This window comes from Balaenoptera borealis (assembly GCF_965194805.1).
Source record: "Balaenoptera borealis genome assembly, chromosome: 2".
NCBI classification, from domain to species: Eukaryota; Metazoa; Chordata; class Mammalia; order Artiodactyla; family Balaenopteridae; genus Balaenoptera; species Balaenoptera borealis.
Window position 1 is genome coordinate 158,449,779 of NC_138867.1, and position 26,525 is coordinate 158,476,303.

Sequence of the window (26,525 nt, forward strand, 5' to 3'; positions counted from 1 at the left end):
AACTCGCCATTAAAAAAATCTAAATCCCACTGCCAAGAGACAACCAGCTTGTATACTTCCGTTTGGGGTATTTCCTTCTGATCCTCTGTACCTGTGGCAGAACGGGGTCTCTCAGCCAGTGAGAGCAGTCTGGCTTCCTCTACTTGTGAAGCAAGTGCTAAAGCAGGATGGAAAAAAACTGTGCTGTATTTTAAATATTTACAGGCAACAATCAGAGTCACATGATATTAGCAAGAGTATATCTGTGACTATGTGCGAGTATTCAGAGTATCCCTGTGATTATTTATAGAACTGCATTTAGAGATGATGTCAAAAATCTAAATCTGAGATCTTAGGTGGACATGAGGCGCAGTCAAATAGCTCTCCTGGGTCCCTTACCCCACCCCCATGGGTCTTGTGTATGTGCATTTGTGCTTATACCATATTTGAGATCATTCTACCTTCACCTTTTTATATTAATATGACTTTGGTCACATTTTTACAAGTCAACAAAATTCTTCTGCAACAGGTTTTGATGGCTACTCAGCATTCCATTATGCAAACTTACCATTTAAGCTTTCAGCCATTACTGTACATTTCAGATGATTCCCTTTTTTTTTTCACTCTGATAAATAATACTGCATTGAACACCTTTATATGAAAATCTTTGCAACTCTCGGGGGTTATTTCCTTTGGCTGGACTCCCAAGAGGAAAATTACTGGGTCATAGGGTAGGAACATTTTAGTGTCTTGTTTCATGTTGCTCAGTTCGATTCTGAATAAGTGGTACTGATTTACCCTGAAAGAACATTTTCACCGTTTTAGTTAACCTTTAATTGCAGAAGTCATTCACAGCATACACGCTCCTTGTAAAAAGATTTAAAAGGTAAGGCCTGTATCTCTTATCACCACTTCCTCCAATCTCTGAACCCCTCAAAGGCAGCCACCGTTTTCAGTTAAAAAGCCCTTAATCAATGCATTTAATTAGTTATCTGTGTGCTTATGTAAAATGTATATCTATGAACTAATAAGAACTCTCATATCTCTGTAACTATAGAAAACATGGTGGATTTTGTGTGTGGAATTTTTTTACGTGAATGGTATCATATTGTATGCGTATTATGTGACTTTTTCCCTCAGCTATCTGTCTCATAGCCTTTACTGTGTATATATAAATCAACCTTACTCTTTCTAACTTTCCATACATTTCTATGGGATAGATTCAGCCTAGTTTTGACAGCCGTTCATCTATGCATAAATATTTGGGTTGATCCCCACTGTTTTTCATTTTGACAAAAAGTGCTGCAATATACACCCTTTTACACAAGCAAGTGATTTGAACAGGTTTTGTCTCTACAGTAGGAACCAAGAAGTAGAATTTCTGGGTCATGGGATATGCACACTTTTTATTTTAATAGATATTGCCAAATTGTAGAGGACATTTTAAATTACTTTAACTAGGGATCTTCTAGAATGCCTTGGATTTGAGCTTAATTATCAGGATGTAGTTCTGAAGTATCCTATCAGGTAGGATGTCACCCGAAGGTCTCTTCATGTATTCATTCACTAGCCTAGCCATTTCTGTCTTCTGAGGACCCAGCATGGCCCCTGATACATAGTGCAGAGTCATTAAATGTTGGTTAGGTCCTCTCCTGTGCACCAGCCACACCCTCAAGGGGCCTCAACCCGACACCCGATTCCTTTCCGCAGCTGCCAACCCCCAGCTCAGCTTTCCAGACAGCTCTCAAATATCCCCTCTTCTTGGAAGCCCTCCCTGGAGCTCAGGCTAAGTAAGGCAGCTTCTCTTCCGTGTCCCCATGGCACCCTTATTTATTGGCTTGTCATGCTTATTGCAATTTGGCATTTAGTCACCTCTCCCCTGTTATACTGGATAGTCTCAGGATTTCAGTGGTGCATGGTATTTAGGCATCACCTGATCAGTGTCTGTGGACCGCTGGCAGCACAGCAAGCATGTGTGCATGGCAGTCTGTTGGCTCTGAAAGAGAGGGGGCCAAGTGTGTGCAGCATTCTTCATATCGAGCTTAACAGAAAAAGGCTGTAAAAAATTAGGTGGCAAATATTTGACCCTTGACAGTGATTATGATGTTGATAAAAACGATGAATGATCGGTAAGTAGGGTAAATCACAGACTCTCGCACGCACAAAAATTTAGAACCACATCATTCACCTCTTGGGAAAATGTTTGTAATGCTCGTCACCAATATTTCTCCATGAAGTCTAGAAGTTTCTTATGGAATTTATCTTTTAAAATGCATCACGGGGAGTGACAAACAGCAGCCAGAAAGCTGCTCAGATTTTGGAACATGGCAGCTTATTGTCATCAGTCTCTGGGTAGGATTTCAACTCTGAAAAGAAACATATGAAAAAAGACTGAAATAAATATATCAAAATGTTAATAATGGCTTTACCAGTGGAATTAGGGTGATATGTGATGTTCTTTTCTTCTTCTTTTTACTTTTTCTAAAAAACCTTTCGGATTATGTTACCGTGTACATAAATTCATTTTACATCAGAAAAACAGAAATAACCAAAATCATTTCTAGCAATTAATGAAGTTGCTAAGGAGACAATTTTAAATTATCTGTGATGTGTGGACATCTATGACAGAAGATAATTCCAAGGGGACTAACCTGAACTATCAACTCTCAGGTTAGACAGTCACTCATTCAGTATGAATTGGGTACCACAGCCGAGGACTGTGCTAGGGGTGAGGGGATAAAGTGTAAACATCAGGTACACTTCCCACCCTCACGAAGCTCACAGGCTATGGGGAACCACAAACTCAGCACTAATGGGGGTCAGGCAGCAGGGAGAAAGGAGTGAAATCCACCAGCAGGCCCACTCCTCATATTTTGCAGGCCCTGGGAAAAAGTTGAAATGGAAGTCCATCTACCAGATCCCTAAATACTTTTCAAGCTATAAATCGAGTTAACAAATTGAAGTAACTTCTAGTCTCCTACCCTGACAAATGTACCTTTATAATGACCTGGAAGGCCAAGTTCAATGTAGAATTCTCAGACTCCTCAGGGTTCCTTACCTGAAGATGATGGGGAGAACTGGTCCCCAGGCCAAGGGCTTCCCCACCCCGCTCAGCACACCGTCTGCTCTTCTTCTCTTCCCATGCCTGACTCCATCCCCCACAGCAAGGAACTCTGTACAGGTGGATGGACACCAGGGCCTGCACATTCAAGCTTCAGTCCCTTCCCTCCCTCCAGCTTTGTCTTGGCCACCCCTTGGGCACGGGGTATACTCCCTAGCAGTGCTATTCGCCCTTGGGAGAACTCACTGGGAAAGAGGTCTCTGCAGGCTCTGGAAGCAGGCTTGGGTCACGTGGTCAGGGAATTCCAGGGCCCAGCAGCATGGTCTAGAAGAGGCAGTGCAGGCATCCCTTGGTTGCATGGGGTCAAGGGCAGGGGCCCCACTTGCCGGAGTCTTAGGGCAGCACCGTCGCCTTGGGAGTGTTGTAGAGCAAATGCCCCATCTTACAACAACAGCACCTACTCAATGCCAGCCCTAACTTGCCATATGTGGGGAATGGATTCAGATGGCTACATCTTCCACTTTTTTTAAACAGAGAACACAAATCTGGGTTTTCCTATGCAACTGCATAATTTTTACATTAGCAAGTAATAATAATAATGAAAAAAACACAAAAATCATCCAGCTGGCCAAATTAAAAAATATCTGTGAATCACTGTGACCACTATGAAAGGAAAGAAAATTAAAATTCAATTTACAAGTTGCCTGACCACCATTTAGTTTTGAAAATGATATTCACCAATTCATTAATGTCACTTAAGCCCATAAGTAAATGGTATGTCTCCACTGCTGTATATACGTCTCAATTTCATGCACTTTCTCCTCCCCAGCAGAAATTCAATTTACTTGGTACCTCCTAGTACTGATGCATGTCCCCCATAAGCTATCAGGAAAGGCCTGATTTGGGGATCTGCACATTCTTCTTCCCTGACACTGACTTTCATCATGTTCTCCTCTGGCCTGCCATAATAACCTGGGAACCTACCTCTCACTGCACTTCCCATGTACCACTGTCATTCACTCTGTACACGTCTGTCACTTCAAGAATTACCTCCATGTCCCCAGGGCCTACCACAGAGCCTGTCATATGGTAGACACCTAGCACATTTTGTTTGTTCTGGACTGAATTTGTTGGTGGTTGGTTCTCTGTGATGACCCACATCTCCCCAATCACAAATGACTAATAATCATAGGTGACATTTCTTGGACGCTTGCTATAGGTAGGCACCATCCTAAGAACTTTACATGTATTACCTATATAATCCTCTCAACTAACTGCTCAACAATATTTTATCCCCGTTTTCCAGATGCAGAAACTGTGGCTCAGAGAGACAAAAAGACCTGCTCATGAGTCATTCAGCTGGCAAATGTCAGAGGTGGGACTTGAACCAATCTTGCCTGATTCAAAAGGTACGTATCACTCAACCAGTAAGCCAGGCTTCCCTAAAAGTGCCACCGACGGTAAAGACACCGAGATGTCTTTAGATGGCACAGAAGAACTCTTATTTCTATTACTAGGCATTTGCTTGACTCATTTATTTTAGTGTGGGTTAGGAAAAAATAAATGACAGCATCCATTTATAGCATGGTGTATTGATTTTTCTATTTACATTAGTGATAACAGAATTTTTCTTTCCAACTTATTTAGTTAAGTTCTAAAAAATTGGGTCCATTTACAAATAATGTTGGGTGGATAATAAATAAGATAGGTCATACAACAATAAAGCAAAAATTATGTGTCTGAGATAACAAAAAGAACTAGAATTTGAAAAACACTGCCTCATCAATTGCCGTATATGGATTAAAAAGACATACACACACACAATGAAACTAATTTTTAAACTCACTTGCTTAAAAAAACACATCCCAGAGCCTGCCTAAGAGGACTCCAACTAGCCTCTAAACTTCTAAATTTGAAGCATGTTTCTTCTTCCTCTTTCTATTTTTGGAATTTAAATAGCCAAATGGATTTTAAAAAAAAAACAAAAAAACCCCCTGCCTCTAAATAAGAAATGAGCTAGGGGCCTGGAGCTCTCCTCTGCCTCATTTCAACTCCAAGCAAATGGTGAATTACAACACCCCTGGATATAGTGGTTTATAACTACCAAGCTGCCAGGCTTTTAAATAAGAGCAGCACAGAAGTGCGGCCATAATGCTACCTATTTCCCTTGCTAAATTATTTATGCATTTATTATATTTTACATGGGCTGTTGAACCTGAAGGTACTTCTGTGGGGGCCAGGTCATTTCAAGAAACCCATTACTGAGAATTAACTCAGCTATGCTAGAAACTGGCACATCCAATTGTATGTGATATTGCTCGTTAATATTACATAATTACTGCCTCTGCCATTGTTTTCAGGTGGTGATAACTTTGTGTGTGTGTATGTGTACGTGTGTGTATGTGCACTATTCAATGGCTTCAAGGCAATCCACTTCATTAACAGGCTGTTTAACACTGAGGGTATATCAATAAAGACTAGCTTTCTGCAATCGTGGAACTGCACCTAAGATGACTTGGCCAAATGAAGCTATTACCCTGTACAGTGTGTTTTACACAAGACTGAAAGGGTTTACTAAGTTTATAAAGCCACTTGCCAGGATTTACAGTGACTAATTTGCCAAAAGATCAGCAGTGTGGTAGAAGTTTTATGCTATGCCAATAGAAACTTGATGTACGCTATTAGGAGATTCCCCAAATTTTCCAAGGCTTGTTGTTAAAGTCAACCTACCATTTATTACTTCGACTTCCTTATGACTTGTATATCAAGAGGAAAGAAAACTGATTAATTCACCCTTAATTCAACAAACACTCATTAAAGGCCTACTGTGTGCTGGGCATAATGCCGGGCTTAGGGGATACACAACAGAAAAGTGCCTGACCCGGAGGAGCAACTCCACTGGGTGGATCTAAATAGCCAATTACATAAATAATCAGTTATGTGGCCAAGTGTCTGTGCCAACCTGGGAGAAGATGCCCACCTCTGCTGGGGGGTCAGAGAAGGCAGTGAGGGTGCTTGAGTCCGAGCTCCCCTGGCAAACGAGATAGTTGTTCTTGGCAGACAGACATACACTGAAAGGCCTAAGAAAGTTGTGTGGTGAGCATAGGACACACTTGCTGATTCCTCCAAAGACTTTCCTGCTCCTTCGCTAGCAGAATTCTGATTCTGCTTGTTTCACATTGGGGTCCTTTGGTCTCAGGGAAGGTGGGCCCAGGTCTCGTCTAGATCAAGGCATGTGACCCCATCCTGAGCAAAAAGATATAACAGGAAGTGTGCTTGGAGGGTCCTTGAGGAAGACCTTTCCTCCCTGATCAGAGGAAAGCTCGTGCTCAGAAACTCTCAGCTCTTTGAAGCCCTCTGTGTCTTGCTTCTGAATGTCATGGTGTGGTAACTGGGGCTGTGGCAGACATCTTAAGACCCTGAAGGTGAGGCCAAGAACATCCAGAGATTCCAACCCACAGCCCTGTCGTACTTGACCGGCCAGCATCAGCAACTGCTCACCTCTAGACTTCTTGATGTGTGAGAAAAATCACCACTTACTGTTTGTCACTCTTACTCATGCATCCTGTTACTTCCAGCAAATAGCATTCATGACATTGTAAGTTCTTGGAACCTTAAGTTTTTCAGAATGGTCGGAACAGTGCTGTCAGAGAGTGGCAGGAGATGATGCTAAAACGTTAGGCAAGTGCCAGTTCATCAGGTGCATGGGGTACCACATTCAGGAGTCTGGCAGTGCTTTCCAGACAATGGGTCCCTTCCCAGTGGGGTATATGAGATACTTGTAGGTGGTACACAGACAAGACAGTATATAATCTTGAATCACACAATGAGAAATTTCACTCCTTTTCCATTCTTTTTCAGGCCTTCTCATTATGTAAGGATGACCTTTCCAGGTTGGGCTAGTGTCTTTAGCACCTCTCTCTAACCTTATTAATCTTCCTTTTTAACAAAGAGAAAGAAAGCCTCAGACTTAGGGCCTGTGATATACTTACAGGATCCAGGAGCAATTCAATACCATAATTTTGTTTTCATTATTTTAAATGTGATAATTACCTTTTGGTTATAGCATTTCAGGTGGCTAATCAAGTTGTCTTGACTGCATATTTATTTGTTTGTTTTTAAAAGATAAACCAGTTTATAAAAAATGTTAAAGGAATGACAATGCAGGAACTACATCTATATGGCAAAAACTGGGATGCTGGAATGAAAATCACTCAAGTTTGAAAAATAGAGTTGAATACATAAGGAAGCCACTTGAAAGTATTTAAGCAATGGAGTAAGGTCTTTAGATTCTCTATTTAAAAAACTTCAGTGAGCAAGTCCAGGAAGGAAATCCAAAAAAGAGGGATATGTGTACGTATAGCTGAACAGCTGATTCACTTTGCTGTACAGTAGAAACTAACACAATATGATAAAGCAACTATACCCCAATAAAAATTTAAAAAAATAAAAGTAATAGGGCAATGAAAGAAAGAAAAAAAAAAGAAAGAAAGGAAAATTCTTGGCTCTACCCCATACCTATTCAATCAGAAATTCTGGTTTAAATAGTCTTCCAGGTGATTCTGATGCTTGCTAAAATTTGAGGACCACCGAGTAGAGGGAAGAGTTTTGAGTCAAGATACCTGGGCAAAATAACTGAGTTATTTTAGACAAGGCCCTTCCCTGGGGCCTTGAGTTGAGTTTCCTCAACTGCAAAATGAGGGCATTGACTTGGCTATTAGACCTCAGGTAGTCATGAAACCTCTCTGGTCTACATGCCCCACCCCCAATATCCACCTCCCTTTGCTTCTTTGATAATAGAATATCCATTTTTAGCTTAATACATAAAGCATGAAATAAAGACTATACTTCCCAACTTCTTTTGCCATTAGGTGTGCCCATATGGCCAAATTCTGGCCAATGAGAAGAGAACGAAAGTGACGTGTATGTCTTCTGAAGTTCCCTCAAAGAACGGTTGTGTCCTTCTTCATCTTTTTCTATTTCCTGTGGTCTGGAATACAGACGTGATAGCTGGAGCTAGATCAACTATCTTAGATCCTAGGTAGAAGTTGAATTCTGAGGAGGGAAAAGCAATGAAATAAAAGGAAACTTGGTTTCTGATGACTTCTTGAAACTACCCCACCAGCGCTATATGGACTCTTGCAAACTTCTTTCATGTGAGAAAGGCACTTTTTTAGGCATCTTTCATTTGGATTTTCTGTGCTTTTGCATTATTATGAGAAAATCTTTAGTACCTTATAACTTTATGAGAAAATACTATGAGAAAACAATCAGAATATCATGGGGGCAGGGTCTGGGAATTTGCGTTTGATGGGCTCCCATGGGGACTGCATGCTAAAGTTTGAGGTTGGATGCTTACGAATCAACTCTTATAATTGTTCTTTAGTTATATATATATATACTCCAAGAATAGGGGAGCAAGAAATTTGGACATAAAAGGAAAGGACCATCTTTAGTGTTTTTTTATATAGATGACTTTCTTTGAAACTTTATTGCTTACGGGTTCCAAAGTGAAACTCCTTTGGCAGTAAAAATTCTGGCTGAAAGGAAATCATCGGACAAACTGGACCAGTGCCTGTGAGTTCAAGGCTATGTTGGGGCTAAAATTTTGGCCTCTGACTCCCAGATCTCTGATCTCTGGACTCTGCAGCTTCCCTGTGAGCTCCAAAAAGCTCTTCTTTTTCCAGCATCGCAGGTGAAGATCCTCTAGTCTAGCCACAGAGTGTGAGATGGCAGCTGTTTGGCAGCCTGGCCATGGTTTTGATACAGGGAAGTGCAGTGTGTCCAATCAAAACAGCCAGGGGTAATCTAGGTCAACAGCCCATCCACATATGTGGCTGGAACCACAAAAGAATCCAAGTCATCCCATGTGATACATGTCACAGTTTGGAAGGTCAACCCTCCATTCCAGCTCACCTAAATCTTTGCCGGGATATGGCGAAATCAAGTGAAGCACGTCTCTGTCCTGGACCTTTCCAGACCTTTTGTTCAGTGACATTGCGTTGGAAGAACTGACTTCACTGCTCCCCACCAAAATGGGTTGTTAACTATGGACTCCATGTTAATGACAACACCTTAAGTGGGAAAGCAGGAAGAAAACAGTATTTAAAATGCAGAGGGCTTGTGCAGGTTATAAACAACAAACAAAAGGAGAAAATGTAACCCAGCAATTAACTGTAAAAAAAACCCAATGGTGCTTTCTAAGTAAATGTGCCTGCTTTCCAACACTGAAACAGGGTGAAGATCAGAGGTGGGTTTAATGAAACCTGCCTTCAGGACGTGGTTCTGTTTCTGTCTGTCTTGCCTTCTGGTAGTGAGCTTTCGGGTAGTTTTGGAAAAGAGGATATTCCAAAAGTAATTCCATCTTTCTCTCTTCCCCTACCTTCACAAGACCTGCTTTTGAATATTAATATTATATTTTTTTCGTTTCAGTAACATATATATTCCTCTACTATATTAGAATTCTTATTAACGCTGCTAAGCAAAATAACTGCTGGGTATTACTCTCTTAGGGTACTGGACCATGTACTTGCCTGGACTTGTCTTCTCACTACAGCTCCCCACCCAAAACAACACCAAGGACACGGTGTCCTTCAGTTCCATTACAGAAAGCTCCTGGGCCACCAAATCTAAAAAGACCAACTGCTTTACATATTTCTCCATGTGATGAGCATGTGTTCATGTAATTTATGGTAGTACCTGGTGGCTTTGTGTATGAGTGTCATATTTCCATAATGTGCCTCGGTGTCTCATGGAAATGAACTAAAGCAGGGCCACTGCATTGTGCAACAGGGGGATGGGCATTCACATCATAGTCTGTGGTGCCTTATGGAGTTGCACAGTGTACAACCTGGGCAACGTTGGGTGGTGGCCCTGATTGCTAAAGTCATTAGACAGGCCCCTGGGGAGCTTGGGTGTGTGCTGTTGGGAGAAGACAGTGTGCTTCAAGGGCAGTGGTGGAGGACATTAGCTAGCGTGGGGAAGAGTTCACTCTGTGTGATTATGGGGTGAGATTTATATCGCCTGCCAAGCTTTAAGAGAGGCTGATGAAGGAAATATTAGGGCCCTGCTTCCTGGGAGGCTCCGACTTTGGGGTGTGGTTGACCTCAAACCCCAGAGGGGGCTGGGCTGTAGCCAGCAGTGTCCATTCACTAGCCTACAACTTTTCTGAAGGTGTGTCAGCCCTTAATGGACAGGGAGGGAGGGTTTTTAAAAAAATCTTTTTAATTAAAAAAAAATCTGGTAGCACCTTAACGTTCAGGGAGAGCTTGCTTTCTCTGCAACCTGAAAGCTTCCCAGTGAGCATGTTTCATGGGAGGCGCTCTCTTCTGCCAGCAAAGTGTTCAAGCCAGCACTCATCTGCAACTGTTGATCTCTTTGGAAATCCTAAATAGAGCTGCTGAATTGTTGTCATGGTTACCTGGGACAGTTTCTGAGGCCAGAATGTTTTCAAGGAGGGCAGCCCTAAGCTGGGTATCCTGGGTTTCTGAGTAGGCAACTGACTCAAGAGAATTGCTTCCTGCTTCCTTCTCCCATGCTCCTAATCCCTAGCCAGGAACCTGATGTCTGCAGAGATCATTTTAGCTTCAGCCCAGCCCAAACCTACTGCCCATGCTTGATTTAGCCTTAAAAGATCAGGCTGACCTAGCAGCACCCTGACTATGGCTCTGGTGTGTCTCCTCCCTCTACAAACCAACATAGGTTCCTGGATTCACTCATGCATGCAGCTTCTAGGCAAAAGACACTTGAGAAGTGCTTCTCTGCGCTTCATATATTAATAAGGAACTGACATTTTTGAAAACCTCTTATGAGCCCAGCACTTCACTTGTATCTCATGTAATTTACCACCTCCTAGCCAGGGAGGAATATCATTCACATTTTATCTATGAGGAACCAGGGGCTTGTAGAGGTGATGCCCAGAGCTCTACAACTAGGAAGTAGCAGATCTGGGATTCAAATTACCTGTTTGGTTCTAAAGATAGCCCTCTTTCCTTCAAATACGGCAGCCATTTTAGTCACTAAGAATTGGCAGCCCCAAAAGACTCTCAACCATCTACTGTGCATTGAAGATTCATTCATTCATTTATTCAGTAAACATGTCCTGAGTCTGCTCTGTGCCAGACCCTCTGATGGCCACTGGGTACACACAGATAAATCAGACACAAGCTCTGCTTGCGAAAAAACTAACTCACTGACAACCAGCAGTGAGTAAATGAGAGGAATCTATAAGATGCTACAAAAAGGAGCAGTCAGGGAAATCATTTTGGAGGAAGTGACACCTAACTGAACCAGCTAAGTCTCAAGGTATGTCCAGTTGTGGGGAATAAACAGCAGAATCAGACCCAATCCCTAACACTTAAGGAACTCAAAGTAGAGTTACAGAGACAAGACTCATGTTCATGACACAACGAAAGACAAAAAAATCATCGATTAAGGTCCCAAACAGGTGTTCTACATGGAAGTATGGGAGGATTGATAAACTCAGGCAGCAGAAGTTGGGGCATTGAGGAAAGGCTTGGGAAATGAAATGGAAGCCACCTTTTTTCATGAGATTCTTCTTAAAAGCCTTTGATCTCTCCCTTTTTTATTCCCTACTCTTGCCATAGTCACTTGTGGCTCTCCTCTGATTTCTTTTCATTTCTCATTTTCTACTAAAGGAAAACACTCACTTATTCAACATCTTTAGAGCGAGTGCTGAGAGCAAGGCATTAATCTAGGTCCTGATGGTGGTCATAGTGGTGAGAATGTACAAATATGAACAAGACATGGAGCCCTTGAGCAGCAAATGAATAACCTAAATGATTAAAGTTTGAGAGATGTGAGTCCCAAACCAAATGGCATAAGGAATGAAATTACGCAGATTTGGAAAAGGGACTGTCGTTCAGGAAAGATTTCATTGTAGTTGGTTTGTTCACTCATTTCTTCAGCATTCATTCACTGATGACTCCTATCTACAAGGTTCTCTCCTCAAAGAGCCCACAGTTGACAACAGGTCCAGGAGACATAAGCAACCATTACAATAGAGGGTGATAAAGAAGCATGAGACGTACACTGGGCCATGGATGTTCGCAAGAGGGAACTCGGAAGACAGAGTTGGTAGCTTTTGAACCGATTCCTAAAACTAAATAGGAGTTTACCAGGTGGAGAAGAGAGGAAAGGGAAGGTAAAAAGGCGCTGAGATTATATTTGGAGCACCTTGGTGTGTGGCGGTTGGAGGGAGACGAGGTGTTAAGATATACTGCCCCCAGAGTGGAAAAGCCTTGAACACCAGACTAAAAAGTTTGGTCTTTTTCAAGGAGGTAGTGGGCAATCGCAGAGAGATCTGAGCAGGTGAGGACCCTGACAAGCTTTTCGTTTTGGAAATGTTCCTCTAGTAAGCGGGAAGGGTGCACTAGAGCCGGATGGGGATGAGGGCTCAACCACGGACGTTTACAGCAGCTGTATCTTTGTGCCTGAGACTGCACCAGATGAGAGCCTAAACCAAGCAGGAGGAGTGGGGGTGGGGGAGTGGAAGGTGAAGGCAGAGTCCCGCGTGAGGGCTACATTCAGGACAAGGACATAACGCAAATCCAGGCACCGCACAGCTGCCGGGAAAACCCGCCTCCTCTTCCAGATCCCTCTGGGGAGGAGCTCCGGTCAAAGCACGTGATGCCTGGGGAACCACGTTTACTATGGGCAGTCCTCCCGTTCATCAGCGGTTTCAGGGGTTGCCCCACCGATCTCCCACACCTGGACTCTTTACCGCAGTGCTAGAGGAATCCGTTCTCTTCCACGCGTCCCGCTATACTCCTCCTGCAGAGCGTGGTTAGGTGAGATAAACAGCGCAGGAGTCCTTTGCCCATACTAAAGATGGCGACCAGTTGCGCTCACTCTGGGTCGGGGGAGCGGGTTCCAGGCGCCAGGCCTCACTGGGCGAGGCGCAGACGGAAGGGGCGTCTCTCGAGATAACTTTTCGACCTTCCTGGGAGGGCGCCTGAGCCGAGGGGCGTGGCCTCATCTGAATTCTAGCATCTGATTGGCCTTTCGGCAGGTGGGCGGGGTGTCTGCCCTAACCCACCCCTCCCTCTTCGAACCGGAAGTGTCTCTCGGTCTTTCCAGCTGGTTGTCATTTCACTCGGCTCGGTCCTGAGGAGAAGGACTCAGCCGCGGCTGCTGAACCCGGGCACCGGGAGGCGGTGGCAGCGGCGGCGGCGGCAGCGGCGACAGCAGAGGAGGAAGGAGGAGAGAAGAAGAGCCAGGCGGAGTCCGCAACTACGACAGCGGGGACTGCGGGACCGGGGTAAAGCGACGGCGGCGGCGACGACGGCCCAGCAACCGTGAGGAGAAACAAAAGCCTTCTAAATTACAGTTTTTAAAAAAATCTGGGGGAAAAAAAGAGAGAGAGCGAGCAAAGGGGGGAAGGCCCTTCTCTTTTAGAGTAACTACGCTGGTGGGGTTTTCCTATTTTTCCTCTTTTTTCCCCCCTGCGGAGAATCGAACTGAGAGAACTGAACAAACCGCCCCTGGGTCCCATGAGGGAAAAAAACCCCGGAGCCGCAGAGAGGGGTAGAGGCCGAAACCGCAGGACCTTCCAGGTCGCCCCCTTGGTCCCCGCACCCCGGGGCCGCCAGCTTGTCCTCGTCGAGTCTCGCTAATCCGTCCTGATCGCGACACCCCCAAGAGGGAGAAACGGGTGTTTCCAACCCATTTCATGGGGGAGAGGAGGCCGGGGGGAGCCCCAGGAACAGCGACCGCAGCAAGATCTGCACCCAGAGCTTCAGGAACAGCCCAGAGGCCAAAACTGCACCCCGTGAAAGATCAGAAACAGGACCAGGAACAGCAGAAACTTCCCTGCAATCATCTTTCCATTAGTCCATGCTGATTTCCTCTCCCGCAACCAGGAATTCGCCTCCCACCCCAAATAACCTAATATAATCTATATATATAAATATATAATATATAATGTTCTTAAATTATTCCTGAATTTTTTTAACCAAGCTGCCAAGAAAAGAACGTATTCTCCCCTTAGCCCTATTCTAATTTTTATGTGAGTGAATCTAAACTGCTGAAGAAGACCATATGTGATTGTTAAATTATATATATATATATTTTTACTCCGCGCAATGCTTATTCTTCTACATCCATAGATGCTTGAGAAGCTGTGTTTTTGTCATTCATGTACGTTTTCCTTTGGAAAAAGAAAGCGCCTATTTTACTAACCAAAGACTTGATTTTTACCCTCTTCGTTTTTATTCCCTCCTAGAATAAGTTGGATTCATGTCAATGTTTTAAGACATTTTTTTTTTTTTTTTAGTTTTTTTCTTTTTTCTTTCAGAGACCAGAATTCCAAATCTGAACTATTTAGGGTGATAAGCTGCGATCTTTGAGCTAGCTAAAAATAAGACGTTTCAAACAAACAACTTAAATTTGGGGTAGAGGATACAAAGGCGTGAGACATCAGGTTGTTGTTTTTTTTTTTAATCATAAGATTCTGGGCCTAAAAATAATAAATGGGGGATTACGGGTTTGGAGTGCTAGTGCAAAGCAATACTGGGAATAAATCTGCTTTTCCAGTCAGATTCCATCCACATCTGCAGCCTCCACACCATCACCAAAATGCCACCCCCAGCCCCGCTGCTTTTATAAATAATAACACAGCTGCCAATGGCAGCAGTGCCGGGTCAGCTTGGCTCTTTCCTGCCCCGGCTACCCATAACATTCAGGATGAGATCTTGGGATCAGAAAAGGCAAAAAGTCAGCAACAGGAACAGCAAGACCCTTTAGAAAAGCAGCAGCTCTCCCCCAGTCCAGGTCAGGAAGCTGGAATACTGCCTGAAACTGAGAAGGCAAAATCTGAAGAAAATCAAGGGGACAATTCTTCAGAAAATGGCAACGGGAAGGAGAAAATAAGAATCGAGTCACCAGTGTTGACAGGGTTTGATTATCAAGAAGCCACGGGGCTAGGTACTTCAACCCAACCCTTGACATCTAGCGCATCGTCTCTTACTGGTTTCAGTAACTGGTCAGCAGCGATAGCGCCTTCTTCCTCTACAATCATCAATGAAGATGCAAGTTTCTTTCACCAGGGAGGGGTCCCGGCTGCTTCGGCTAATAACGGTGCTCTGTTGTTTCAAAATTTTCCCCATCATGTCAGCCCTGGCTTTGGAGGCAGTTTCTCTCCTCAGATCGGGCCTCTCTCACAGCACCACCCTCATCACCCTCATTTCCAGCATCATCACAGCCAGCATCAGCAGCAAAGGAGGTCTCCTGCCAGTCCCCATCCCCCACCTTTCACACATAGAAATGCTGCTTTTAACCAGCTGCCTCATTTGGCGAATAATCTTAACAAGCCCCCCTCTCCATGGAGCAGCTACCAGAGTCCCTCTCCTACACCGTCTTCTTCCTGGAGCCCAGGAGGTGGTGGATATGGTGGCTGGGGAGGTTCCCAAGGCCGAGATCACCGCAGAGGGCTGAATGGAGGAATAACGCCCCTGAACTCCATCTCGCCTTTGAAGAAAAATTTTGCAAGCAATCATATTCAGCTCCAGAAGTACGCTCGCCCCAGCTCTGCCTTTGCTCCTAAATCCTGGATGGAAGATAGCTTGAACAGGGCTGACAACATTTTTCCTTTTCCGGTAAGATTATGTTCCATTAATAGATTAAGATGAAATAAGGAAACAGCAGGGTGTAATATCTATGTAACGAAGAGAGTTTGAATTGTCTGTATTCATATCAGAGCTCTTCTTAGAAAATTACCAGACATTATTTTGGCAGGAGAGGAGTATAATTTGGAACAAAATATTCAGCTTTTTTTTTTTTTTTTGGTAAATTTCTAATTGTTATCTTCCCTTAGATAATCATATAAATTAGCATAATTATGAATACCAGGTAGCTAGTGATGTCATGATTATTAACCATAATACCTTTCCAGCCTGCCAAGAGAATCGTGGTTGGTTTTTCCCTACTTATTTAAGTGAGAATAAATAATGTAGATATAAATATATTTCATTGTGGAAACTGATGAGCATTTTCTACCCATTTGCATAACTATATAACCTCGCAAATTAATTTTTCTCCACTGTAAGGTAGTGATTCACTGAAAACCAGCTATTGAATTATAGTTTTCTCACTGGTTATATTTTAAACCTGAAACCTCTCTGAACCCTGCGGCCTGAACAGTTTGAATTCATCAATTCGGCAATTCCTGTTAAACCTTTTTGCAAATTCTGGCCTGCCTTGTGTCAGTAAGGACTGCTAGAGAAATGATCTAAATATTTTCTTCATCCCCAATTATTTTTGAATACTATGAAACTGTTGATCTCAGAGTGACTCTTTTATGATGCCTTTCACCCATTTGTTTATTTTCCAGTGTTAACACTGGGGGTGTAGATAATTAAACCATTCCTAAAAATAGATCCAGGGAAAGATCACTTGTCTTTCTTGCCACCAGTGTATCCTTATTCTGCAAGAGTCACATTGTTTCATGTTTTTTAATTAATGAGCAGCCAGTCTAGTTGATAGACATAGGATAAAGGGAATTTCATAGTTAATTGAACATCAGATGCCCCACTAAATTTGTATACTTTGGGGGTATGATCATTTATATGTGTTTAGGAAATTTATATGGGTTATAAGCTAACATTGAATCAGTCCTTAGAACAAACCCCACAAGATAAGTTCTATTATTATCCCCATTTTAGAGATGAGAAAATTGAGTATCAGCAAGATACAATAACTTGCCCAAGAGCACACAGCTGGTAAGAGTACAAACTCTAGGTTAAAAAGCAAGGATTAAAAAATGCTACATACATGTGTACACATACACATGTGCTATATCTAGAGGGTTATTTTAGAGATCTTTCGGCAAAGGCTCAAACAGATTTCAAAATAAGTGCAATGTCTCCATATATGATGTCAACATAAGTAGAATTATCTGTTTTAATTAATAATTTGCTCAGAGGGAGGGGAAGTTTGCTAAGAGAACCCTGTGTCATTCCAAGGAATTAAATATCCCTTCTCTAAGGATTCAGGTATAATGATTAGGATGTATCTTAAAATATTTGGTGAAATCTAGTTTAAAAAAATTTTTTTTAATAACTTTTTTGCCCAGGTGTAAAAAAAGCTGTTGGCTTTTGTTTTTAGAAAGGGTTTCTACTCAAACTGAAGAGAGCAGTTATCATGCTTTAGTGGTCAGGTGAAAGGCTGTTGAAGACATTGGCAATCCCATGAAGTCTATTTTTAAAAAGTTGGTTTTGATATTCCTTTGAACATAAATTTAAGGGAAATTTAATGCAAAGGTAACTTTTATGAATTATTTATATATTCCTAATTGAAAAAAATCTAAGACGGCATTCTCAACATTTTAACTGGGTTAAGATTGGCTCAGAATTAAAAATACTTTTCTTTTTTATTTTGCTACTTATAAAGTGACAGAATGAATTTATGTGACCTCATAGTTTGTTTTCCATTCTCAGTTTACTGACTTTTGATAAAGGTTTGCTTTGGGAAAAATAAAAATTTCAGAAAATGAATAAACTATATGTATATGCACATTATTAATATTTTTATGGAGCTAATGGGATGTGTTTAACATGTGAAATTTTTTTAACCAGATGGTTTCTTAGAGAATAAGCTGGTGTATGAAATAATAGTAGACTAAGGTTGATACTAAAAGATACTGTTACAAACTAACTCTTCCCTTAGAATTGTTGTCTATTACGCTGAGGATGGAAAATGGATGAGTCAATATACCTGGCTCAAATTTGGTAGGATTAGAAACTAAGTTGTTGATTTCTGTTCACCATCCCCACCATTTTTAGGAGAGTGTGTATATTTCTGTGTGTGAGAGAGTGAAGAGAGAGAAAAAGAGAGGTTGGGAGGTAGGGAGCTGAGAGCAAGCATTGGGTTGAGTTGAAAGTCACAATAAAAATAAGTGATTTGAAAATAATCTTTATGACAAGAAATTCCTAATAGGGTTTTGAAAATATAAGAAGTCAGTTAACTGAGTACCGTGGTGCTTACTTAAATGAATGCAGTTCTCTCTGTGTTTGTGTGTGTGTGTGTGTGTGTGTTTTAGAGACTTATTCTTTTGAATAATTTTTTGGCAAAAATACTGTTTTGAGTTGATATGAGTTACTTGGTTAAATCTGATATGAAAAGATTTGAAGAAACATTTATTTGACTGGGAGCCCAGACACCTAGGTTGTGGGCTTGGCTCTATCAGTGTCATAGCATTTGGGGACCTCAGTTTCTTCATAAAATTGGGGGTGGTGGTGACCTAGGTGATTCCTAAATTCCTTATGATTCTAAAGCAAGCTACTGTGAAATTTAAACTGCTGCAATCACAGTCCATACTTTTTTCTAAACACTGCTATCTTATTTAAATTTATTACCTTAAACACTATTAATTTTAGGAAAGACATTTTATAGATTAGTAATTCAATTTCCCTTGCTTTTAGAAAGAATTCCTTAGTTGTTATAGAGGGATCTTAAAATTTACCACAGAAATTACAGGATAGAATTTACATGGCTATATTATAATATTGGTATTAAATCAAAGGCTAGCATGGAATTATTATATTAAAAGGAAATAATTTACCTGAAATGTAACTAATACTGGGCAGTGTTTATTTTAATTTGAAATGAATCAGAATGGTTTTTACATTTGTTTAATACAGGTTTGGGTACATACAGTGAATTAAAATTCATGATGACATTTTAAATTAATTTTGGGGGCCAATCTTAACCTTCTCTTTTATCCATGTTTATGGAGCAGGAGCAAAGATTCCAAATATGTGAATAATCCTCTAAATAACTGATATGACAGGCATTATATTTTGGGATTTTCTTTGTATTAAAATTTGTTTTTAAATTATTTTTGCTTAGCTTGAAGTTTTCATTATGTGAATGCAGATAACATGCCTGAAATCCAGTTTTCAGATACAACTAAACTAATATGTATTTAATAATAGCTAACATGCCTATGATAGTCTAAGTGTTTTACATGTATTAACTCATTTAATTCATTCAACAATCCTATGAAGTAGAAATTATTATTATTATTGTTATTATTACTATTCACACATGAGATTTGGCTTTTAACCATTATACTACAGTGTCTTTTCACATAGACATGTTACAGATGGGGGGTGGTAAATGCCTTCTGGAAGCATGTAAGATGAGAGAAAAATTTTTACAGTGAATCATTGATACCTGATGATCAAAAGCTGATTATAAAGTTTTAAAAGTGGAAACTAATAGAATATATTTATCAACTTTAAAATATTAAACAAATAATATTCAAATCAATATTTTTTTGTTTTATTTTAGTACGTACTATATACTAGGTAGTGAGCTAGGTGCTTTCACATATGTTATCTCACTTCGTGTATAGGATTTCTCAACCCTATGAGGCTTAGTTTTATTGTCTTAATTTCAAAATGAAGAAACAAGGGCCACGTTTATGTGACTAAAGGCATGATTTGACCCTTACATTAAGGGGAGAAAAATCCTACCCATCCTGCCAAACACATCCTGGAATCCTGATGTCCAAACCAAATAATATATTGGGGCACCTGCCAATAATTAATTTGAATATAGCATTTCTTTGGAGGGGTGCCTAGATCTTCTGTCCTTACAGGAATGTAAAGGAGAATTGTATGCTATATATCCTAGTACTCTCTTATATTCAGCTCAGTTACGCCCCCATCTCCATTAGCTAAGAACCAAGAAGTAGACCAAAAAGAAAAAAAAAAAAAAAGAAAAGAAAAAGGAAAGGGGGGAGACAAAATCTGTTACAAAGATGATCCTAAAACTTGATTGATAGGGAGACATTTTAGGATTTGGAGCCCATTTGCTCTTACTTGGTCACCATGGATTTGCTAAGTTGTCTTAACCAGGCAAATAATTTGTTACTTTAATAACTCTCCTTGTGTTTTCAGTTTATTGATCCTCAAAATTATATATGGCATCTTATATCTGAAAACAGAAAGTTACTGCATGGCTTCAGGTCTGAAAGTAATGGTGAATTATCAGTATTAAAATTATCTAAAGTGCAACGTTATTACATTTTTTGTTTTTTTCATATAGTCCCAAGAGGGATATAGGAAACATTTTCTTTGACTTTGTATTAATCTATGTTAGAAGACGGGAAACTAATTTTTTTTAACTGTAAAGTATGGGTTGGATGGTTCTGGCTCCAGCAGAATTGAAATATTGGAAAAGTTTGGGAAAAGGCTACCAGATACCATTTTACACCTTTTTGTAGAAAGCCTTTTAACTAGGTTTAATTGCTTTTCTGATGGAATTGAAACTTGGGCAGGGTAGTTTTTTGATTATTTTTTGATGTGTCTTCAGGGAAGCCATGGAATATGATCAACACACTGTTCCAACATCTTTCAGGAAAAACCTGGTTATTGCAAGCCTAGTGAATGCGCTTGTTGCTAGTTGCAACTAGAAAGATGCTGTTTAGTTCATGAGTTTATGCTTTTGAGAATAATTTTTGTTGGTGTTCATGAGAAAGAAATGGAAAAGTAGTCTTAAAGTTAACATATGCCTATTTTGAATTTTACAGTCTAAATCTATTTTCCTTACGACTTTCTTGCTCTTTCTATTAAGGAAAATAAGCTTGAGGTTCCATTATCACATTTTTTCAGCACTATAGTTTACCTCAGTTTTTGGTCCCATCACAGATGAGATAATGTATATAATGCATTTCTCTTTAAGGCAGGGAGCTTGTAACATGAGCATTCATTTTAATTTTTCCTGACAAAAGTCATTTTGTACTTAATTGTTCGAAGAAAATTGTTCTTGCGGAAATTAAAGTATATTTTTACCATGATAAATTTATAGCAGTATAGAATTTTTTACTTCAAAGTTAGCGTAGATTCTCATCATATTGTATAATATGAAACAGAAGGACTTACACTTTCAGGTTTTCAGAAAATTCTCAATAGAAAGATAAAGGATCTATAGATCCTGTTTTTAATCAGTTTCTGAAGCTGACACTTGGATAATTACTGAGAAAGGCTATTATTGTGTGAGGCCAAAAATATAGTAGACTGAAGCACAGGCCCTGGATCCAAACAGACTTAAGTTTGATCTGAACTCTAGTTAGCTGTGTGACCTTGAGCAAGTCACTTAAATTTGAGAACACAGACCTAGCAGTGAAGGGTTATTGTAAGGTACTTTAAGTATGTGGCCGTATTAGGTAGCTTACATTTTTTTGTTTAATTTAAAATAAAATTAAAATCTCTAATATTGAGTAAAATCAGGAAATTAAAATAACTACAAAAAGCTTGGGTATCTATGAAAGATTTTGAGCAGTCCTTAGTTTTGCTTATCATCATATATGCTCCACTTCTCAGAGTACTACTTTTAAATAAGCTAGATGCAACCCAGGACAGATAAAACATTTAGCAGAATTATCAGTTTTCTTGAAGAGAAGTTTTATAATTGTTTATATACCTAAACTTTTATTAGCATTGGCAGCCTGCATCTTTCAGTAGTTTGAAAGATTTTGTCTATTTTTAAGAAATTTAGAACATTTGATTGTTTTTGTATACATTAAAGGAGACTGTACTTTTTTTTTTAACATCTTTATTGGAGTATAATTGCTTTACAATGGTGTGTTAGTTTCTGCTTTATAACAAAGTGAATCAGCTATACATATACATATATCCCCATATCTCCTCTCTCTTGCGTCTCCCTCCCACCCTCCCTATCCCACCCCTCTAGGTGGTCACAGAGCACCAAGCTGATCTCCCTGTGCTATGCGGCTGCTTCCCTCTAGTTATCTGTTTTACATTTGGTAGTGTATATATGTCCATGCCACTCTCTCACTTCGTCCCAGCTTACCCTTCCCCCTCCCTGTGTCCTCAAGTCCATTCTCTACGTCTGCGTCTTTATTCCTGTCCTGCCCCTAGGTTCTTCAGAACCATTTTTTTTGTTTTTTTTTTTAGATTCCATATATATGTGTTAGCATACGGTATTTGTTTTTCTCTTTCTGACTAACTTCACTCTGTATGACAGACTCTAGGTCCATCCACCTCACTACAAATAACTCAATTTCATTTCTTTTTATGGCTGAGTAATATTCCATTGTATATATGTGCCACATCTTCTTTATCCATTCATCTGTCGATGGACACTTAGAAGGAGACTGTACTTTAATGAAGAATTTATGATTTTGTTGGTTAAAAGACAGGAAAAGTTACCATAGATTTGAATTGAATATATTTTAGCTTTTATCCTGGAATTAAGTTCTGTTTTTTATATTTTAATTAAGTTATTTAGCATATATTTATTGAGCACCTGCTATGTTATGGACTAGGCATAGGTAGATATCTCATAAAAATTGTTTTGATTTGATTCATAATGTATTTCTGACCTGTGCTAATCTTTGAATGATACTGAACATGCATTTTTTATCATTGTAAACAAATTAGCAACTAGCCCAATAGTTATATTTCATTTTAATCCATGAGCTGTTTAAACTTCAAGGCAAACTAACAGGTTCAACTTTAGGTATAACAGAAACAGTGTGTAAATGACAGTTCCAAATATTTTATTAATGGTCACTTTTATAAATATACACCTGTACACAACATGTGCTTTTCTAAGTTCTGTGACAAAATGGTACTACAAAAGGCAAACTTTAGCCTGTGGGTCGCAGAATTTAGGTCTCATTACATGTCAAGGAAAAAAACTCCATCAGTCACTTACAGGTCCTCCCTCATGTTTGCAAACTGAATTTTTAAAGTTTAAAGCCTTAAGCTAAAGAAGTACTTCTCATATTATAGAGTATTTAAATTGGGCAATTTCTATTTGCTGCATATTTACCAGATATATCCCAGTCATTGCTTTCTTTTAGCTCTAAAATAAGTTATAGTTAATTCCTCAGTATTATACATTTTAAAGCCATATTTATATTTAAATGTTATGCAACATACTTTTAATAATAGTTTTCCCAGGTGTTTTTGAGGAATGTATCTCGTGCTAGTCAGTAAAATAACTGCTGTAGCCTTACTGTCTGTAAGAACCTTAAAAAGAACCAAACAATGTAAGAACAGTTGCTACTCAGAAAAACCTCCTAATTATCATATGGAAGTCAGATCTGAGTTGATCTGAGTTTCAGCGATGGCTCTGCCACTTACTAGCTGTGTGACCTAAGGCAAGCTCCTCAACTTTCCTAATCCTTCATTTTCACATTTCTTTTGTCCAGTGTTTTTGAAGTAAAATGAAATATGCCTAATATTTGGCTTCCAAAAGATTCTGTTGGTATAAGAAAGTCATCAAATAGAAATATTAATTCAAAATTTTGCAAATAGCACAGATTCTTAAAAGGTGCAAACCATTGTGTAACTGGTGTATGGTAATTTGAGTTTAACTCTAAAGAGGAATTTTATAAGCTCAACTATAATTTTGTTTAATAAACTCAGTGTACTTAATAGTGGGAATCAGCCTAGATGATGCTCCCATTTTCTTGAACATTGCTGGAAAATTTAGTGACCAACTGGTTTTTTTGTTTGTTTGTTTGTTTCCTCTTTGGATAAAGGTTTTCCCCCCAGGTCTTTTTCATTTCTTATTATGGAAAAATTTAAACATATTCAATAATAGAGTAGTGTATAGCAAACTCCCATGTACATACACGTCACCTGGCTTCTAACAATGGTCTGCTTCTGGACAGTCCTCTTTCATCTATCTTCCTAACTGTCTCTTCCTGCTTTCATGTTATTTTGAAGCATTTCCCAGGTATTGTATCATTTCATCTGTAAATGGTTTAGTATGTGTCTCTAAAAGATAGTCTTTTTTCCCCCTTAAAAACATACAAAAATATCTTCTAGTTGTTTTTTAAAGAAAGATAGTGAGAAATTGAAGCAAGGCCCACATTTCTGTTGTACCTGCTCAGCCTGTTTCACCACTCAACCTGGTGCTAATCTCTAAAGAAACCACTATTGGCCGCATCTCCCTTCTAGGTCAAGAAGGGTGCTGGTGGTCACATGGCCGTCAAAAAAAAAAAAAAAAAAAGAGATCCAACGAGACACCAAAACATCAGCTGATGACCACAAATTTGGGAGGAGATTGTTCAGTTTTCCTCTCTTCATTTCAGCCTTCTCCTGGGTTCAGGCTTCTGTGGACTTGGGGGAAGGCTCTCCAAAAGGAGAGAGAACAGGACAGGACTGAGAGCGTTTTGGTTGTATTTTTGTTTGTTAATGTGTTTTTGTTTTTCCGAAGGGGAATTTAAAGGTTTGGGGTCTTTTGCAGGCCTTTGGGCTGCATCACACTTTTTTTCATCTCTTGCTCTTTTTCAACCCACAAATGTTTGATGCTTTCAATGGACCGTGTGCTAGGAGTACATGACCAAGGCAGACATGCTGCTCCTCGTGAACTGTACAGTCCGGTGACCTCTCGCTCTGTACCTGCGTGTTGAGAAGTGCCTTCTGCACTGGAGACTCTGGAGAGCTAAGGATGTGGGGGCGGGAGCTGTGAGGGCCCAGAGGCTGACACTGGGCACAGGCTGCCTTTTGATGTTGCTGTCAAGGCTCATGAAAGAGAAGAGACATTATGGATGTTATGGGTTACAAGATACAAGCCTCAGTTTAAGAATAAAGAGTGTGTATTTGGGTGACCGTTCTCTCTGCTGACTCCGGACCCTGATCAGGCCCAGCAGACGTATAGCAGAGGACTGCTGACTGCCAGTAAGCAGCCAAAGATAGAGGAATGGCCAGAGGGTCTAAATGACTTCATTCCTTAGGGCCTAGTTTTCGTAGCTCTTCCCACTTTCCTGAACTAATGACCTCTTGCCCCAAATAGCTTATTAGGTAGGAAATATCTTTTTTTTCCCCTTTTTTGTTTCTCTATGAAAATGAGCTACAGGAAATAGCACAGAACAGCTGAATTATTCAGATACAAACAATACCTAATTTAATATGTTAGTTTTGGGCTCTTTTGCCATTTCACCAGAGAGAGAAAGGGCAGAGGGAATGTTTATTGAGAGGATCTCCTAACTGGCGGGCGTGGTGCGTACCTTGTCTCATTTCTCCTCACCCCAGTTTTATAAGGGAGGTGCAATCCTTATTTCCATGATGAAATCAAGGTTCAGAGACAATGCAGTGTCAAGATCAGTTGTCTCCTAAGTGGTGATTTAAATGCAGGTCTTGGACTAGATTTTAATTATTTCCCTCTGCCAGGCAAGGTGAAAATGAACACATAGTTAACAAGAGGAAGGGGTCTATTGATTTAGGAACTGACTAATCAAGTCTAGAATGCCAAGTTGTGTTTTTAATACAGTCAAGTGGTGACAAAAAATATTTACCACTTTAAGGATTGCTAATGGTGAACATGAATGTGGTTTATTTAGTGAAGGTGGGGTAAAAGAAAATTTTCTCAAAGGCTTTCTGGAGAGATCAGATTCATCAGTTCATGTGGAAGAAAATGGAGCTATTGATCTAGTCAGGGTAATACCCCAAAGACATTGATTCATTTTGTTACAGTTTATTATTCTATTAGGAAGCACTTGGTAGCCCAAGATCTGGAAGACTCTTTGCCTCATTATAAAGCAGTCATAATGAGAAAGCACTGACTGAAGAGGGATCCTGCTAAGAAATATGAGATGCTATTAAATGTGGTTTCTCCCACTTCAGGTAATTACCTCTTTCACTTTAACCTCTGACACTTGTTCTCTGCATTCAGACCCTGTATACAGTGAAGGATTTCATACCTTGCAAGTGTTGATAGATTGGAATTTCTAGGTCATGACAAAGCTCATTTAAATGGACCACTTTTCTGAGCTTCTGCTCTGAAGTCAGACTCCACCACTTACTTGGTGACTTTGAGGGCAAGTAGTTAACTTCTCAGAACTCATTTGCCTAAAATGGGGGTGATAATTGTATCCACTTTACACGATGGTTGTGAGGAACTAATGTACATAAATCATACATCATTCATCTGAGACACAACACAGAGCCAGGAGGGACATGTTAGCCACTTTAATGATGATGGTAACGATGATGAGGGACTTAGTGTACGCTGCACAGTTGCTACAGTCTGTGGCTGTGGAGATGAGTGGAGCTCGCAGTCCAGTGGCGGAGGGGGTGGGTAGCTGTAACAGAACTTGTCAGTATCATGTGGGCTGTCAGCGTGCTAGGGGGATATGGGGAAAAAGGGACTTTCGCCTGCACAGGGATGGAAGGGTCATCTGGTAGTGGAATCTTGAAAGCTGACTATATTGCCAACTTTTGATATCTGTGGCCTTAAATACTTAATCCAAGAAAAATATTTACATTTTGGCAAATTTTGGATTAAAACTCCCAGAGTTACCTTTGATTAATTATGGGCTCTGCTGGCATCTCAAACTTCCTGTTTATTTTGGCAGCTGATACACTGGCATAGACTTTGCCTTTCAAACCAAAATATTTTCCTTTCCCTTCTTCACCAGGGAAAGTTTATGCCGGAAAGAGAAACTTCCATAAGCTGATACAGATACCTAGCAGTCCGAGAAGTGATG

At 40.2% G+C, this 26,525-nt stretch overlaps 1 protein-coding gene and 1 long non-coding RNA gene across 4 annotated transcripts in view; one reads left to right on the forward strand and one right to left on the reverse strand.

Moving 5' to 3' along the window:
• Positions 1-4,511: 4,511 nt before the first annotated feature.
• Positions 4,512-13,030, reverse strand: LOC309623863. The gene is made up of 2 exons (XR_014241698.1): positions 12,783-13,030; positions 4,512-9,114 (listed from the first exon to the last, which is right to left on the reverse strand). It is a non-coding gene; the product is annotated as an uncharacterized lncRNA (long non-coding RNA).
• Positions 13,031-13,155: 125 nt separating this feature from the next.
• The window catches only part of CPEB4 (cytoplasmic polyadenylation element binding protein 4), a 64,084-nt gene continuing 50,714 nt past the window's right edge, over positions 13,156-26,525 (forward strand). For 2 of the 3 annotated variants that reach the window (XM_082381101.1, XM_082381102.1), the window contains exon 1: positions 13,157-15,654. In XM_082381101.1, coding sequence (XP_082237227.1) covers positions 14,530-15,654 — 1,125 coding nt within the window. In that variant the 5' untranslated portion in view covers positions 13,157-14,529. Of the gene's footprint in view, positions 15,655-26,525 lie in introns of all 3 variants that reach the window. The other variant, XM_082381100.1, reaches the window with a different exon arrangement.